Here is a 16,877-nt window from a genome sequence, read left to right as displayed (position 1 = left end):
ATCACTAATCGGAATAGTTAAGCCTAGAACCATATGTATTTTAAAATTATTGAGGAGAAAATTGAGCAAAATGTTGAGAGTAATTCATTTATATATGGAATTCATAACATACAAAAGAGTCGTAATGTGTTCTTTTAATCAATGCCACATCGCTAGTGACTTTCAATCAAATCTACGGCAATGGTTCCAACGACAAGTCAGAAGAAGGTTAGGTGCAGTAGCAGGCATTCTCTCTAAACTTCCTATTAAGCCTCTCAACCGATTTGCTAATGGTTTGAACTTAACTACATTCTGCTTGTGATATGTATATGAACTATGTTTACTTTGGCTATGTTTGGGAAACCCAAAAAAAGAGCTTTTAGCTCTTAGCTTTTAGCTTATATGTTCATTTGACAAAAAAAGCTCTGTTTGGTAACACTTTAGCTCTGTTTGGTACAACGAGCTTATAGCTTATTTCAGGAGCTTATAAGCTATTTTTCAGAAGCTACTTCAAGTAGCTTTTGAGCTTATAACTTTTAGCTTCTCATTTTTTCTTCCATATTTACCCTTATTATTCAAAGCAAAAGCTATCAGCTAATTTTACCAAACACTTCAACTAGCTTACCAGCTAAAAGCTATCAGCTAGCTTATCAGCTATCAGCTAATTTTACCAAATAGAGCCTTTGTGTAATTTATTTGTACATTCTAATTCAATTAACTAAATTTTAGAGTGATAATGAATTTGCAAATTGAGTATTTAGCAATAGCCAGAACACTGCCAAAATTTAGCGGCATGGTCCAGGCCATTTGCAAAGGATTCTCAAATTACTCATAATTCATTCATAGTAAAACTTCTCTATGACAATAATAAAACTGTCATTACCACTGCCAAGTACATAGAAATTAACCATCATTTCCAAAAAACATTGATGATGATTATGATGGTATTATCAGTCTTGAGTCCACTGCCTTGCATCCCAGCATAAAACAGTTAAACTAAAACCCTTTTAAAATATAATTATGAAACCCTAAGATCCAATCTAGACATCGAGAGAGGGGCAGTGCTCGTGATCAGCTTCTAAGTTTTAGGAACATACAAAATCATTTGATGTCTCTATCAATTCAATCATTTTAGGGAATTTGTTACTGATTTATATGTTATCTTTTTGGAGGGTATTGTCTCTCCTATTTCTATGCTACTAAAGTAAATATTTGTCCGAGTTCCCTATTTAGACTAATCTCCAACACAATCCATGAAAAGTACAATATTTTGCTTCAACTCATTGTCGCGTGATCAAGTTTCCGACGCTCCATACCATAAAAACAGGCAAAGTTAAGCAACTAAAAAAAAAAATGATGGAACAATCTCTAAAACATATTTGTTTACTCGATCAAATTATACAGTACAACATATGGTCAAAGCCTTTCAACTCTCCTGTGATGATCCCAACGATAATTCTAATCTTCTTCTCTTTCAGGAGCAAGACCACATGGCAGGAGCATTTTCTGCACAAAAGATAGAAATTTTCAAATTAGAATATAAAGTGCTAGGTGTGATTATAGTGTCAGGAATGTTATTCATATTTCAATCAAGTAGTGTAAAATAAAAATTGAATAAATCCAGGTGAGATTATAAAGTATCAGGAATGTTATCCATATTTCAATCAATCAAGTAATGTAAAATAAAAATTGAATAAACCCAGGTGTGATAAGGAGGTAATGGGTTCAACTCCCCACACTAACAACAACAGCTAATATTTGTCATTTAAAAAAAAACCTTTTGGTTTTCCAAAGATTAGGGTGTCACTACATTCAGCCTCCAAATATTTTTGTCACCACTTGGATTTTTATAATGTTGAGGAACTTATTTGATGAAAAATTCTTAAGAAGGTAATTAAAATTGAGATTTTACACAAAAATGGAAAGGAGTCAAATCATAAATCGTGCAATTGTTAACACCCATATATGCATATAAATTCATATGCATATAAATAGCATAAAACAGAGAAAATCTTAAATCACATTTAAAATACTTAAGTAAATTAAAATTGGTAAGCATAAGGAAGTCAATAAATGAAGTCTCACAAACTCATAACTTACAGCTTCACAAGTCACAAACAAAACAACTAACAATAGTAAAACAACCAAGAACACCTAATCGTCAATCTCTTCTAGAGAAGGCATATCATGACCACCCTCATGCTCTATAACATAATGTTCAAAGGGACTAGGAGTATTATTTTCCTTCACAATCCATTCATTATTAGATGAGACATCATCAAATTACAACCTTCTTAAACATGTTATTGGTAGTGGGTTGTGAGCTAAACCTTCTCTTAAAAATGTTTTTGGAGCTGTCAACAACACCCTCCACTTCAATGCTTTCTCTTTTTTCAGTAAGTTCTATACAATCACTCCTATTTTCAAGACGTTTTAGGCTTTTTCTTTTAAAGGGAAGGATATTCTTAGCTTGTTTCTATAGCTAAGGACAGGAGAGTGAATAGCAGCATGTGCCTCACCAGTAGCAACATGAGAATTTGAAGCCATTTGGTTAACAACCAAAAAACCATATTTCTAAACTACTTTTCTTCTAACCCGCAAGAAGAAAACAGGTTCTTTTCCTAACCCTAGCATGCGCGTCATGCGACCACCACTCCTAATCAGAATCGCAAAAACTCCAGAAAGATCCAGATCATTCAATTCAACGATTGACAGTGGCGATTCCACCCAATTTGAACAAAATCTGATTTTTTAGCACTCTTAGTCCCTGAGGGCAAGCAAAGTTGTACAATTGTGTGATTGTATGGTTTAAAAAGTGATTTTGACTACCATGCTTAAGAGAGCTAATATGGTAACACTTTAATCAAAAAGGAACCAAACTAGTGACAAAAATCTTTGGAAGACTAAAATGACTTCCAAAGATTTTTGTCACTAGTTTAAGCTCAATTTTCATCAGCATTATTGTTTAAGCTCAATTTCTCCAAAACAAAGAAAAGAATAGAAAAATCAGAAAATGACTTTCAAACAATCCCCAAATTGTGGTGCCAAAAAAGAGTCTGAAAAAGTTCTGAGGTTATTATTCCATGCCCCTCTGTTCCCTTCTTAAACTCAAATATTAATATACCTCTCTTTCCTTTCCCTACTGGTAGAAATCTGGTATTTTATTAGAAAGAATAGGGATATGAATCCCAAGTCCCAACCCAAAGGCCCCAATTCTCTGCCAAATCGCTTGAACATCTTCTCATTGTATCCTATTTATTTCTAAATCATGGTCTGCCTCTCTAGCTAAGCCTACCATTTCCAAATAACCGACCTGAGTTTGGGTACCAACACTCTCCTCATCGCCTATTTGTGGCAAACGCTTTAGCATCACAGCGAACTCCTAATCCTCTCCGCTATTTCGCTATTGCCTGCTATGGCAACACAGCACAGCACTACTGACAACACATGTATTTAGCATGTAATCAAAATAAACAAATCAGCCTACTACAAGTTGATGTGTCAAACTGTGCAATCTTAACCTAACCAAGTTCAATGTTTTGACATCATAAAGTGCAAAAAATAATGTCTATGTTTGATGAAAGAAAATAGTAATGATCTAGGCATTGAACATGAATCAAATTGAAAAGTAGTGAATAAAAATTACCTGCATAAAAGTGTAACGCTGTCTACCAATAGATTCGTTTTGAGCAATAGAAAAGTAAGAAAGTAAAGGGTAATGGCCAATATACGAAGCATAGCTATCACGTTGAATATTCACAGCCCATTCAAATCTATTGATATCAGCATGACCAGTTCCAACATATTTAGCTTGCAGATGCTCAAGTTGGGAATTTATGTTAAACCTATCACTCGCCTGCATATTGCCTCTATAATTAACAAGTCACGAGCTGGAACTGAAACGAACAAATCATTAACAAGCTCACTTAGCAAAATAGATATATAACATTTAAGGAAAATGCTAAATATAGCGAATGAAAATTAGTGAAAATATGTGAATGAGTTACAACCGTTGATCAAAACTAGTACTAAGCGATTAAATTAATAGTATTTCCCTCTCAAAGTGTGAACCATGTAACTGTAAATTATATGAAAATTGTGGAAGAGTATGAACTCATAATTAAAAATTGAAAATAACCAATTGAATTAACAAGGATCTAGCATTTACATTTCAAAATAAAATATTAGAATAAGACAACAGTTACATTCCAAATTATATGAATCAGATCAAATTTGTTCTGCAAACAAAGCCAAAAGCTAGTGAAAAATATAAAGAACTCCATATAGAATTATTTTGCAAAAAAGTGTATCAGACAGTCGATAGCCAACGGTAGAAACAGACTTACTCCATCAATTTAAGTCAGAGATGTAGAATATTGATATGTTTGGTTTTACAGTACCTTCACAATATTAGTATCTCACAACTAACTACATTGGTGGACATTGATGAGTGATGACTTATAAGGAGAGACACCGAAGCCTAACCAAACAGGGAAGAAAAAAATGCAGCTCAGTTTCAACACTAACACCTAGCATCTCTACTTCTCTCATTAATTGTCTCAAATTCAAAACCATTAAGTACATCTAATGGTTTTGGAGTACAACTCATAGAAACCATTTCGACAGCAAAATGGTTTTGGAGTCCAACTCACGGAAACCATTTCCACAGCAAAATGGTTTCGAAGTACAACTCACAGAAACCATACCCATAGCAAAACCATTAGACAATTATTTTGGTTTTGAAGGTATTTTGTTTTACATCATCAGCAACTAAATCAATGAAAAATGTTTTTTTTAATTATAATGAATTATTAATGTTCTTCATGTTTTATGGTTTCACTTGGAAAAAATAAAAAATAAAAAAAAATAAAAAAAATAAAAATAAAAAAAAACTTTCACGTGGGGTGTAAAAAGCAATTATGTTGGGTGTAGAAAGCAATTATGCACGGTGTATAAGGATCTCCTTATGCACAATAACCACACCCCAGTTGGTAGGGACAATGCATAAAATATGTAAGGTTTGGGGTTCGAACCCTGACCACCACCAAAAAATAAAGTTACGCTTGAAAAAACAATGATTAAAATAAAAAATAAATTAAATTCAATTTTAAGTAATTATTAATTAGTATTTTGTAAAAAAAAAGAAGTAATTATAAGTATTTTCTCAAAAAAAAAAAAGTAATTATTAGTATTATTTTTTGGGTAAAAAAATGCAGATGAAATGGATCCCCTAGATATCCTTTGTTTTACAGTAAACCCCAGCTCAATTTGGTGAGAACCTGTCGATGAATCAAACGGTTCATATAAATCTCAGTTTTACTTCATCTCTAACAACCCAAAACGGCACCGTTTACCTTAGGTTTTTCTAAACAAAACCAAAAACCCCAAACTACCAAACCAAACAGAAACACCAACTCTTTCACTCTCTTCGCCGCACCTTCTCCGACGTCCGCCGTTGCACTCCGGCCGGCATATAGCTCCTTCACCCTCTAACAACCTTCATCACAGTTGTTAAAATAAAATGTTGCGTAGAAACCAACGTTTGCGAAGAGAGTATTTATACAGAAAAAGCTTAGAAGGAAAAGAGCGTATTCATTATGAGAATAAACGCAAAATCAGAGAAGCTCTTCGAGGTTCGTTTTCATTATTCACTTTTCGTTTACTCTTTTTAATTACTTATTTTTTAATTTTTTTTATTTAATTTTGTTGTTTTTGTAGAGGGGAAGCCTATACCTACTGAGCTGAGAAACGAGGAAGCGGATCTTCGTCGCGAAATTGATCTTGAAGATGAAAACACAGCTGGTATTGTGTTTCTATGTTTTTTTACTGAATTTTTGTGATTATTGATTATGTTTGGATAGACAACTTAATTTACAGCTTATAGCATAAGTGCTTATTTTGTTAATTTATTTTTTGAATTGGGAAAGGGGAAATTTTTATTAATTCAAGCGGCACTGATGACATTTTACAAAATGTCTTCTGATGAGACTGGAACTCATCACCTTGAGGTTTCTTATCATTAAGTTAGCACCTTAGGTGTGATAAGCGCTTATATATAAACTATTTCTATGACAAAAGATAAAGGTCCTGTTTGGATAATCAACTTTTTTGTAGTTTATAGGACACATGCTCATCGTGGTAAGTGCTTATGTATAAGCTATTTCTATAGCAAAAGATGAAATGAAGTTAAATTGGTTTTGCATAAGCTTTAAGCTCTTTTCATAAGCTTTCTTGGAGAACTTATGAAAACGGCCTATGAACAATGTCGAGACTATCTTGGAGAACTTATGAAAATAAGTTGTTTTCAGAAGTTCTCCCAAACAGTCTCACAAGGGTTATGCCAATCCAAACAGGCCCATCGTTTGGTTGTTGAGGGAATGAGCATGGCTTGGATTAGGCTTATTTTGAGCTTATGCAAAAGAACTTATACAAATAAATTAGCTGTTATGTATTATTCATAAGTTTGTAAATGTAGTTTATGATAAAACAATTTATAAAGATACAATTTTCATTAGTGAAAACTTATAAATTAACATAAAATTTATTTATTTGCAAAAGCTGTTTTACATATGCTCAAAATAAGCCTACTCCAAACAGGTCCTTTGTTGTTTTAAAATATTAGTGTGTGGTTGATTTTATCTTTTTTGGATTATTGTTAATGGTTAGCATAATCATGAGTTTTTTTAGCAATTATTACTTTTTAAACCACATTGGTTGGGCTTGAGTGGTTAATGACCTTCAATTCAGTTAAGGTTGAATTGATCGGGAATATTCGAGTTTAATCCATAACTAGAACAATTTTGTTCATCAGCTGTAGTAGTTAGAGCATGGCCATGTAACTACAAGAGAGACAATTCAAATCCGTTCAAAGACAATTGTAAAAATGGTCGTAATTGCCACTGTAATAAATAAGAATTGTATAAAAGGGAAATACAGATCAGTTTTTCAAAAGCTCTGATGTATGATTTCTTTGTGAATACTTGTATACGGTATGCTTATAGAGATTTATGTCAGTTAAGAATCATGGTAGTTTTTTAATTCAGTTTCTACAAATTAGAAGCTAATCCAAAGTATTTGCAGCTTCTCGAAGGAAGCTATATATCATAGTTTATAGTATTTCTTAAGGTGACATTTCATTCAGGAAGCATTTCATATGCAAGTTGAATACATCATAGATGAGTTGTCTGAGTCCTCAGAGATGTTTCACAATGAGCTAACTCATAAAAGCCTTGTAATTGGAGCAATATAACGCTGATTAATAAATTGGTATCAAACAAAATATCTTGAATTTTTTGGGTGGAAAACTGAAAATAAGAGTTACTTTTATCAACTTTTGGAATTATAGTTATTTACTTTGTGCCCTGTTGAATTCAGTCCCAAGATCACACATTGATGATGAGTATGCATTTGCTGCTGAGAAAGATCCTAAAATTCTGCTGACCACATCCAGGGATCCAAGCGCTCCACTCAAACAGTTTGTAAAGGTTTGCTTGTTTTCATTGTTTTGCTGATTGTTTCAAATTTTTTTATAGTTTACATATCTTGTTTCTTTTGTCCGGTGTTATACTGAACTCACTGTATATCATTATCTTCATTTTTTTTTTTGTGTAGGAGTTGAGTATCGTCTTTCCCAATGCTGAAAGAATCAATCGTGGTGGTCAGGTTGGAACCTTTACCATTTTATCCTCCGTTATCATTTTCTATATATCACCCTATTTAGAACTAGCATTTTGCTCATTTTCCAATTTTCAACTTGTTATGATCTACGAAATAGTGTTGTTTATGGTTCCTAAATGAAAATACTGTTGCTCATGTCAAAGAAAAAAAAAATGAAAATCTTGTTGCTATGCTAGCTTCCAGATATGTTTCTAATGATGAACTATAGTCTATATATGCGACTTATTAATTCAATCATTGAACTTTGGTCACTTTTTCTAATAAGATCAAATGGTTTTTGTTAACCATGTTTTTTCGTTTTTTAAAGAATTTAACCATGTTGTTTCTACAACTTAGCAAATGATTAGTCTACACAGAAGAACTTAACTAACCATCTTTGGTAGGAAATCATCTTCTTATTACATTTTGAGTTCACAATACTCAAGCTCGATATTTTATATACATGATCTGAGGTAGGTAGATTAAATGGGGTTTCTACGTTGTATTTTATTTATTTATCAATTGACTGTCGATGGTGTTGAGAATATTCTAGTAATTTATTTCAAGAAAAATGATATTTATATAATTATTTTAAAATAATCTATAAGCAAAGCAAAATGGTCAAAGTCAAAAAAATACACAATGTTCACACTCATAACATAGCAGGAAAACAGTTTATTAAACATAGCATCAACATAATGTTTGAGATAGTCTATGCAAACAGTTTATGACATGTCTATAAGTTTTTTTTAGCTTATTTTCATAAGTTCTCCATAATAGCTTATGAAGATAACTTATAACTTATACGACAAGCGTTTATGCTATAAGCGCTTAATTATACCGTTTATCCAAAGATAACCTTAAAAAGGAAAAGAAGACATACCGTGGAGATGTGAACAATCTAAACCTTCAGTTCCATCAGGACAATAACATGAAAATCTATTCTTATCATTTCCCCCACAAGTTCCATTACTTAAAATGCATTTTAAGCATGCTTGAGTATCAAACACATATCTCACATCAAATCCACCACTCAAAGCTTTGTTCAACCCTTCAATTCCACTACCTAGCTTAGCTTTCTGTGTTACCTGAACTTCAATACGAACTCCTTCACAATTTATACTCTCTGCAGTTGCAGAATCCATATATAATGCACGCTTGCTCTCATCTTCCTTGCACGAAAATGAGCTCACATTCACGCCATTTGGAAACTTGATATCATTAGGACAGTTATATAAGATAGTGATGTTCCTCACATTAGGCATGTAATGAAAATGACTCAAGTTTAAAGAAGCGTTGGTTAAACTAGAAGAACAATGATCATAAACAAGGCCTTTTCGAAACATTGACATGGTGTAACCCAATTGATCAATACGTAAGACATGGAAATTCTGTGAACCAATTTGAATGGTTGTGTTTTGATGAGAATCACATTTAAGGTTGAATTCATTGTTGCTACCACAATAACTTGGTTTGTTTTGTCCCCAAAATGGATAGTATACGCCGGATACTTCACCACATGTGTATGGTTTGATACATTCATCATATTTGTTATGTTGATGTTGTTGGCAAATTGTTGTTGGCAAAGTAACCAAGAAGAACAAGAATAATATAGGCAAAGCCATAGAAGAAAAATGAGAAATGAAACAGATTAATATGAGTTTGAATGATGGTGATTCTATATGATGATGTGACTATAATAGACTAGACTATAGTTTTCTTTTTAATATGTTTGTCCTTGTTATTTGACATTTGATTTTTCAAAATTTGGCTGATTTTTATATGCTGTGTTTCTTGTTTCTTGGTCTTGTTTGTATACGTCGCCTGTTAATAATTAAGTTTAATTAGGAGGTTGCTTTTATTATTTGGTTAAGTGGCTGTGTCATGTGTGTGGATACATAGAATAAGTTCTTCAAATGTTGGATTTGAATAACCCTCAGTCGTCATTTAATAATATGGATATTTAATGCTTAACGGGTTTCTACTGATACTATGTAAATAAATGTACAAATGTTTTGACTTTCAAATTTAGAAAATTGTAACCTTACTAGTCAACGACCTAGCCTATTTAAAGTCTAGCCAGACCCAACTCATTTAATTAGAAGATTAGACTCAAGCTTTTTATAAAATCTGTTTAATTAAATAGATCAGGTTAAGGCTTACAAAAAAACGTATTAAGTCTGTCATGTCAGCCTATTAATCTTTTTTTTTATATAATATCTCTTCCATTATTGATATTGTTGAAGTTGTTTTTTATAAACTCAAACCCTCGTATGATTTGGTTATTTAGTAGACATCTCTTCCATTAAGAAATTGTAACCTTTACTAGATATACGAGGGTAGTATATACTATATCTTGTTCAATAATAACCAAGTTTTTGTTTTATAGACAAAATATTAATAGTCAACGGAAACTCACACATAAGTTGAAGAGTAGAAGTTAGAACTTTGATCATTACGTTCGGCTTAATAGTTTTATCATTTTTGTCAATTGAAATAGGACATGTGAATAGGGGTGGGATTGCTCGACAAAACCTATCAAACAAATCTATGGTTTTCGTACACACTCCTTATCCATCCATACGTAATGTTTTTTTTTTTTTTTTTTTTTTTTTTTTTTTTGTGTGGTGATATGCAATGTAATTTAACCGTATTACTTGAATTTAATCAGGAAAGAAAAAACTTTTGCAAGGGTGGCAATTTCATCTGGTCTACACGTATTCAGGTTCAGCGAAAAGTGAGAATCATTCCTCTTCGAAGAATATTGAATTGTTAGCTGCAGACATGCAAGGCCACTGGTCAGTGGTCCAAACTCACCTTTGTCCAACTCTTATTCAGTTAAGTGATAATGATGAATTGAAGACCCTAGCTATACAAAGTTTGCATTATTCAAATTCTTACTCTTCTTTAGTCCCTTTTCAAAAAAACAAAAGATTTAAATACAAGGAATTTAATAATAATAATAAAATGCACATTTCTTCAAAAAAAAAAATAATAAAATCCACATTAGTTTTTTTTTTTTTTTGAAATAATAAAATGCACATTAGTCAATTTTTTTTACCCAAAATAATAATAATAATTAATTTTGCTCAAATAATTTTTTCTTCATTTAATCAAATGCACACCAATAGAAAACATTAGTTAGTTTTTTTTTTTACCAAAAATATTTGATTTTGTTCATACAACTTTTTTCTTTACATTTAATAAGTTGAACCATTTGATAAATAAACTTTTTATTATTTACCTCAAGATTTGATTTACAAGACTTACATACATTTTACGCCAACCACTTGTGTTATAACCCATTGATATTTGATTCATGTATTTATTTAACATTAATTAAAAAGTAATTGAATTTCTTTAATTTAATCTTTTTGTTGAGTAAAGAATATATTTTTACTGAAACTTATTTTACGAGTTAGAGATATTTTAAAATGCTAACATTAAACAATATAAAATTGATTTACATTGTTTACTACCAAATCAAACTATATTTTAATAATAAAGCCTCACATCGAACCGTCATAAACATCTATATCACGATTCAATTATTTTAAATCGTTCAAATCAATATAAAACCATATTTGATTTGTTCAAACAACCAACCCGAACATAATATCAATTTACAATTCGAGTGGTTGAACCGTCTTATTAAGTTTCATTTTTTAAAAACATCGTACCAAACATCATTTTCTTCTTCTTTTATATATAAGTTCATTGGAGTATTTGTTACAAATATTATCATATTAAGCCATTTCACATAAATTAATAAAACAATTATAAATGGAGGAAAAGTAATGAAAGTTTTATTAAATGTTTTTTGGCTTAATACATCCTCAGGTCCCTTAACTTATTTTTTCTTCTCACTTCAGTCCCTTAACTATCAAATGTGTCAATTTGGTCATGTAAGTCCTCTTCCGTTTACTTAGTTGGTCCAATTTTATTAATTTTAAATCCCTAAAAAAGAAGACCGTTAGATCAAGCAAGTTCATCATATCTTACCGTGTACCACCAACACCTAAGTATCTGAAATTTAATTTTTAAAAATAATATAAATCCATTTATATTATTTTTGAAATAAAAAAATCTAAAAAATTGTAAAATTAATTTTCAAAAATAAAAAAATTTGAAAAAATTTCGGGAATCTTTTTTTTAAAATCAGCATAAAACGCAAATTCAGGAAAAAAAATCAGCATAAAACGCAAAAACAACAGCAAAAGACTTAAATGGTTTCTTTCCTTCTCTATCTAAACACAAAACACTTATCACTTCTCTCTAAAAAAAAAAAAATCTGGAAACAGAAGATGATCTTCATCTTCTCCGGCATACTTCATCACTCCGGCGCGGTGGCCGGCCACCCTTGGGTGGCGGCGCCGCCGCCGGAGTAAAAAAATTTGCTCCGATCTTAAAAATTTTCACCGTTTTAGATATCCTTTTCTTCCCTCATCTCAAATCCAAACTCAAATTTCACAAACAAGCAACCAAAAGACCTAGATCTAACATCAAAGATTCGAAAATTTCTATAAATAAAGATGAACAAAGACGCGAAAATGTTGTTACCTCCTGTTTCAAATCGGAGAAAAGCAAGAATAATACGACGGAAAACTTCTAGATCCGGTTCGGTTCGATCTACTCTTACAAGTACAAATCCGGCTCGGTTTTGGTGCATGAAAGAGGAATCCGGTTCAACTTCGGTTCCCTTTTCTTCTTTGTCCGTCTTTGAACTCCTTCATCCTTTTCCTTTCGAAATCAGATCCGTTTGTGATGTTTTCGAACTGAAACAACTAGGTTATGTGTTGTTCTTGGCTTGAGATCACTTGATATGTTACGTTTATGGACAAATTCGGATTATGTGTAACTTTGGAAGTGGATTTGAAGACGATTTGGGATTGAATCGAAAATGATGTTTAATGTTGTATTTTTTTTAAAAAAAAAACATTCCTGATTTTAAAAAAAAAAAAAACATTCCTGATTTTAAAAAAAAGATTCCTGAATTTTTTTCAAATTTTTTAGATTTTTTTTTTTGAAAACTAATTTTACAATTTTTTAGATTTTTTTTATTTTTTTATTAATATAAATGGATTTATATTATTTTTAAAAATTAAATTTCAGATACTTAGGTGTTGGTGGTACACGGTAAGATATGATGAACTTGCTTGATCCAACGGTCTTCATTTGTAGGGATTTAAAATTAATAAAATTGGACCAACTAAGTAAACGGAAGAGGACTTACATGACCAAATTGACACATTTAATAGTTAAGGGACTGAAGTGAGAAGAAAAAATAAGTTAAGGGACCTGGGGATGTATTAAGCCATGTTTTATTGACAAATTAATTTTATTATCTTTATTAAGAATGGTTATAACTGAATTATTGGTTAACTCTCATCATCCTAAATTACTTACCAACTCCAATGATTTGGTCCAATGTAAAACGACAGACAAGTCTTGATGTTGAAAATTATGAGTTCGAATTTAAGCTCAAAAGTTTTCTCGATCTTAAACCGTGTGAACGTTAAGAACATCCTTTCACCTTAATTTTTTATATATATAAAAAAAAATTAAATAACTTACCTGAAACATTTATAAAATCATTCAAATCACCAAAAAAAAAAAAACAGAAAATGATAGAATTCCACCAAACATGCTATGTGCACTAAACATTATGCAATTTGTAGGGACTAAAGAGCTATGAAAGTTGAAATTAGGAGATTTTGTATTAACAAGAAGAAGAGGAAAACTTAGGGGTAATACAGTAAAAGGCAGCATAGGTTTTAGGTTAAAATTAGGGCAAAAGTATTCACACTTTTATATATAAGAAGATTGATTTTACTACTCTCCCAAACCCTATTCTGTGCTCCGTTTCACACCCTTCTCTTCATCATAGTTCTTCTCCTCTGTTATCTCTTCCCCCTCTCTGTTAAATTCGTATCGTCTTTCACTCACACACAGATCTTGCAAGATGCTAGATAGAGATGTGCTTAGACGCTTTCTGAATAATAATTTCACTTACGATCTTGAAAGTAAGGATCCGAAAGATAAGAAGATTGATTCTTGGCCCTTATACCACGATCAGTCATATATGATTCTAAAAAACAAAGCATGTCGTTCTCTGAAACTCCACTTTGAGACACTTACAATGGTTGCCAATACTTCACGGAAAGGAACATATTTAAAAATCAGTTTTCCTATTATTCGTGGTTTTACTTCATTGTTCATTGTAGCAGCGACTAAAGCGACTAAATCTGGAGATCAACCCTCTGGAGATCAACCCTCTGATGAAACTTGGTCTTATTTTAAGAATTGTGGCGCTGATACTCCCAATCGGGTGGAATTTGTGTGTCCTGAATTATTTAAGGAGGGAAACGGCTACGTGATTCTTCCAAAATCATGTGTCAATGTCAGGATTCAAGTTCAACTTGTTAGGTCAGTTCTATTTTAAATTATAATTACAATTTTTATATTTATTCTTATTGTATAATGAATTTGGATATATTATTATTTTATTTGGTTTCCGATATGTAGAATCATAACAATGTTGTAGTAGTTGCGATTGTTATGTCTTATTTTTTATTTTTTTTTAACAGTAATGATACACTAGAACCAAATCGAGTTTGCCCTTCATTCAGGCTTAACCTAATTTTTCCAGTGTATCTATTAATTGGATGTCAACTTGTGTTATTGCAAGATATTGTTGAAAGGATCGAAGAATTTGAGCAACAACCAAATTGGTCCAGGTACCATAGAGATATTTGAAATATTGACATTGACAAGGATATTGTTGAAAGGATCGAAGAATTTGAGCAACAACCAAATTGGTCCAGGTACCATAGAGATATTTGAAATATTGACATTGACATTAATCACATTTACATAATAAATTTTGGCTGATATTATTTTTTATTTTCAGCTTCTTAGTTTATATTTCTTCGAAGAAGAACAAACAGCTCCTGTGGATGTCGAAGTCCGAGTTTTTAGACCCCTTGATTGATTACTTGAAGAGTCGCTTTGGTGGTGGTTTCTATCTGTTTTTTGACTTGGCCCTTACCGGCTGTTTCAAATATGTATTCTTAGATTTAGTGAAGGGAAAAACAGCTTTAGTGAAAAATATGAAGTTGCAAAGTGAGTTTCGGTTGAATGATTTTCTTTTGAAGGATGCGATGGAGGTGGTGAAGAGCATGAGATGCGACCCTTTACTTAAAGCAGTCAATACTGATTGTGTCATGCCTATTGAGAAAACACTATTTGTCAATGGTTCGAGCATCTTTCAATCCTACTTCGTATTTTCTATTTTGAAGCGAAGTTACAATGAATATGTGGATCTTTTGTCTGAAGAAGAAACCAAAGCTGTTACAATAAAACAGAGTCCGACTGAGGGGATTGAGACAGAGCAAGCTGATCCACCAGAATCCGTTCCGACAGGATCCAACCAGCCTGAGCATGATGAGCCAGAATCTGATCCAGCTTTTGAACAATATCTTGCTCGCATTATGGAATTTCAATGTTTACACTTGATATATATGGCCGTTGTAGATGAAGTTGGAACATATTATAGAACAGCTGCAAAGAAGATTAGTGGAGATCAACCTTGCGATGAGTATAAAAGTGATCTGAATACGAAGTTCTCTGAATTTCATCATGTGGCGCAGGTGGAAGCATCTTACTCATTCAGGGAGGATGATAGGAAAACTTCAGATGGTTATATCTGTCAACCTTGGAGTTCAAAACATAGCGTAAGTAGTTTCCTTATTATTTACATTTTTTTTTTTGGTTAAAATTTTAATTTTTTATTTTGTTGTTGTAGAAACATCACAAAAAAATGGTTTACACAAAACAAGAAACTGATAAAATAGGCCGAGATGGTGAGACACATGCATTTCGTTACTTGAAGGATAAGTATTTGAAGAAACATCATGAATTCAGGTGACTAAATCGCAGTACAGAAGCCTATTTACACTATGACTTCATGGTGTATGACATTAATAATCATACAAATCTTTATTATGAGGCCAAGACATCATCAAATCCATCCAAAGAATGGTTTTTAATCTCGCCAGACCAGTACGATGAGGCCGCTAAGTTTGGTCCCCTCTATACTATATTACACATTCACCAACTTGATTTGCGTGATCCTGATGAAGATAAACATTGGAGAGTAACCGAGTACAGCGACCCCACTCAAAATCCGAACTTAAAACTGTCAATGACCAAAGTTAGAAGGCTCCTTGATTGACAATGTTGATGATCTTTCCAAGGTTTTCACTTCAATCCCTTGTGTCTTCACTTATCACTTATTTTCACTTATTTTCCAAATTTCTGTTTTATGTATAAGCTCAGATAAACAATCCTGTTCTTTGCTTTTGTCAGGTTACCCCAACTGCTCATTCTTGGATGACCATGGAGTGGATAGTTTAGATGCTATAGAGTTTAGAAGTATCTATATCCAAAAGTAAAATACCACTCAAGGTGGCACATCCCTAGCCAAACACAATTCAGGGATTTAAAGGGGTGTGCAGGGAAATGAGTTTAGAAGCAAACAAGCAAGGCGAAAAATGTCTTAAAGTAAAATTAACAGCTTGGAGAGGATTGGATCTTGTCTGCTTCATTATCAGGAATCTGAAATCCAAACTCTTCATCAGGAGCCATACAAATCTCTATAGCATCTAAACTATCTGATCATCCAAGAATGAGCAGTTGGGGTAACCTGACAAAAGCAAAGAACAAGATTGTTTATCTGAGCTTATACATAAAACAGAAATTTGGAAAATAAGTGAAAATAAGTGATAAGTGAAGACACAAGGGATTGAAGTGAAAACCTTGGAAAGATCATCAACATTGTCAATCAAGGAGCCTTCTAACTTTGGTCATTGACAGTTTTAAGTTCGGATTTTGAGTGGGGTCGTTGTACTCGGTTACTCTCCAATGTTTATCTTCATCAGGATCACGCAAATCAAGTTGGTGAATGTGTAATATAGTATAGAGGGGACCAAACTTAGCGGCCTCATCGTACTGGTCTGGCGAGATTAAAAACCATTCTTTGGATGGATTTGATGATGTCTTGGCCTCATAATAAAGATTTGTATGATTATTAATGTCATACACCACGAAGTCATAGTGTAAATAGGCTTCTGTACCGCGATTTAGTCACCTGAATTCATGATGTTTCTTCAAATACTTATCCTTCAAGTAACGAAATGCATGTGTCTCGCCATCTCGGCCTATTTTATCAGTTTCTTGTTTTG

The 16,877-nt window shown here is 32.4% G+C and overlaps 3 protein-coding genes across 8 annotated transcripts in view; 2 read left to right on the top strand and 1 right to left on the bottom strand.

Annotated features, from left to right (window-relative positions):
• Nucleotides 1–1,233: 1,233 nt before the first annotated feature.
• LOC146936294 (uncharacterized protein At4g14342-like) lies at nucleotides 1,234–10,127 on the bottom strand. 2 transcript variants are annotated; one of them, XR_015030536.1, is made up of 3 exons: nucleotides 8,519–10,127; nucleotides 3,626–3,875; nucleotides 1,234–1,485 (listed from the first exon to the last, which is right to left on the bottom strand). XR_015030536.1 is itself a non-coding variant. In XM_085751228.1 (2 exons), the coding sequence occupies exons 1-2, from the start codon at nucleotides 3,839–3,841 to the stop codon at nucleotides 1,438–1,440; spliced, it is 264 nt and encodes an 87-aa protein (XP_085607354.1). In that variant the 5' UTR covers nucleotides 3,842–3,875; the 3' UTR covers nucleotides 1,234–1,437. The 2 variants fall into 2 exon arrangements, 1 of the variants encoding a protein (XP_085607354.1); XM_085751228.1 differs by lacking the exon at nucleotides 8,519–10,127.
• Nucleotides 5,379–16,877, top strand: part of LOC146936292 (uncharacterized) — a 25,955-nt gene continuing 14,456 nt past the window's right edge. Inside the window, exons 1-6 of one of the 5 annotated variants that reach the window (XR_015030535.1) lie at nucleotides 5,379–5,612; nucleotides 5,698–5,781; nucleotides 7,354–7,463; nucleotides 7,591–7,641; nucleotides 10,136–10,219; nucleotides 10,307–10,567. Coding sequence is in view for 3 of the 5 variants with exons in the window: in XM_085751225.1 (XP_085607351.1) it covers nucleotides 5,501–5,612; nucleotides 5,698–5,781; nucleotides 7,354–7,463; nucleotides 7,591–7,641; nucleotides 10,307–10,411 (462 nt within the window). In the remaining 2 variants the exon portion in view is untranslated. Of the gene's footprint in view, nucleotides 5,613–5,697; nucleotides 5,782–7,353; nucleotides 7,464–7,590; nucleotides 7,642–10,135; nucleotides 10,220–10,306; nucleotides 10,568–16,877 lie in introns of those variants that run through there. The other 4 variants (XR_015030534.1, XM_085751225.1, XM_085751224.1 and 1 more) reach the window with 4 other exon arrangements.
• LOC146936293 (uncharacterized) lies at nucleotides 13,775–15,868 on the top strand. Its single transcript, XM_085757361.1, has 4 exons — nucleotides 13,775–14,061; nucleotides 14,223–14,372; nucleotides 14,546–15,368; nucleotides 15,644–15,868. Exons 1-4 carry the CDS (start codon nucleotides 13,775–13,777, stop codon nucleotides 15,866–15,868), a joined length of 1,485 nt encoding a protein of 494 aa, XP_085613487.1.

Source organism: Medicago sativa, chromosome 3, assembly GCF_051527215.1.
Source record: "Medicago sativa cultivar Bolivia chromosome 3, Bolivia_mono, whole genome shotgun sequence".
Taxonomy (NCBI): domain Eukaryota; kingdom Viridiplantae; phylum Streptophyta; class Magnoliopsida; order Fabales; family Fabaceae; genus Medicago; species Medicago sativa.
This window is presented reverse-complemented; position numbering and strand designations above follow the sequence as displayed.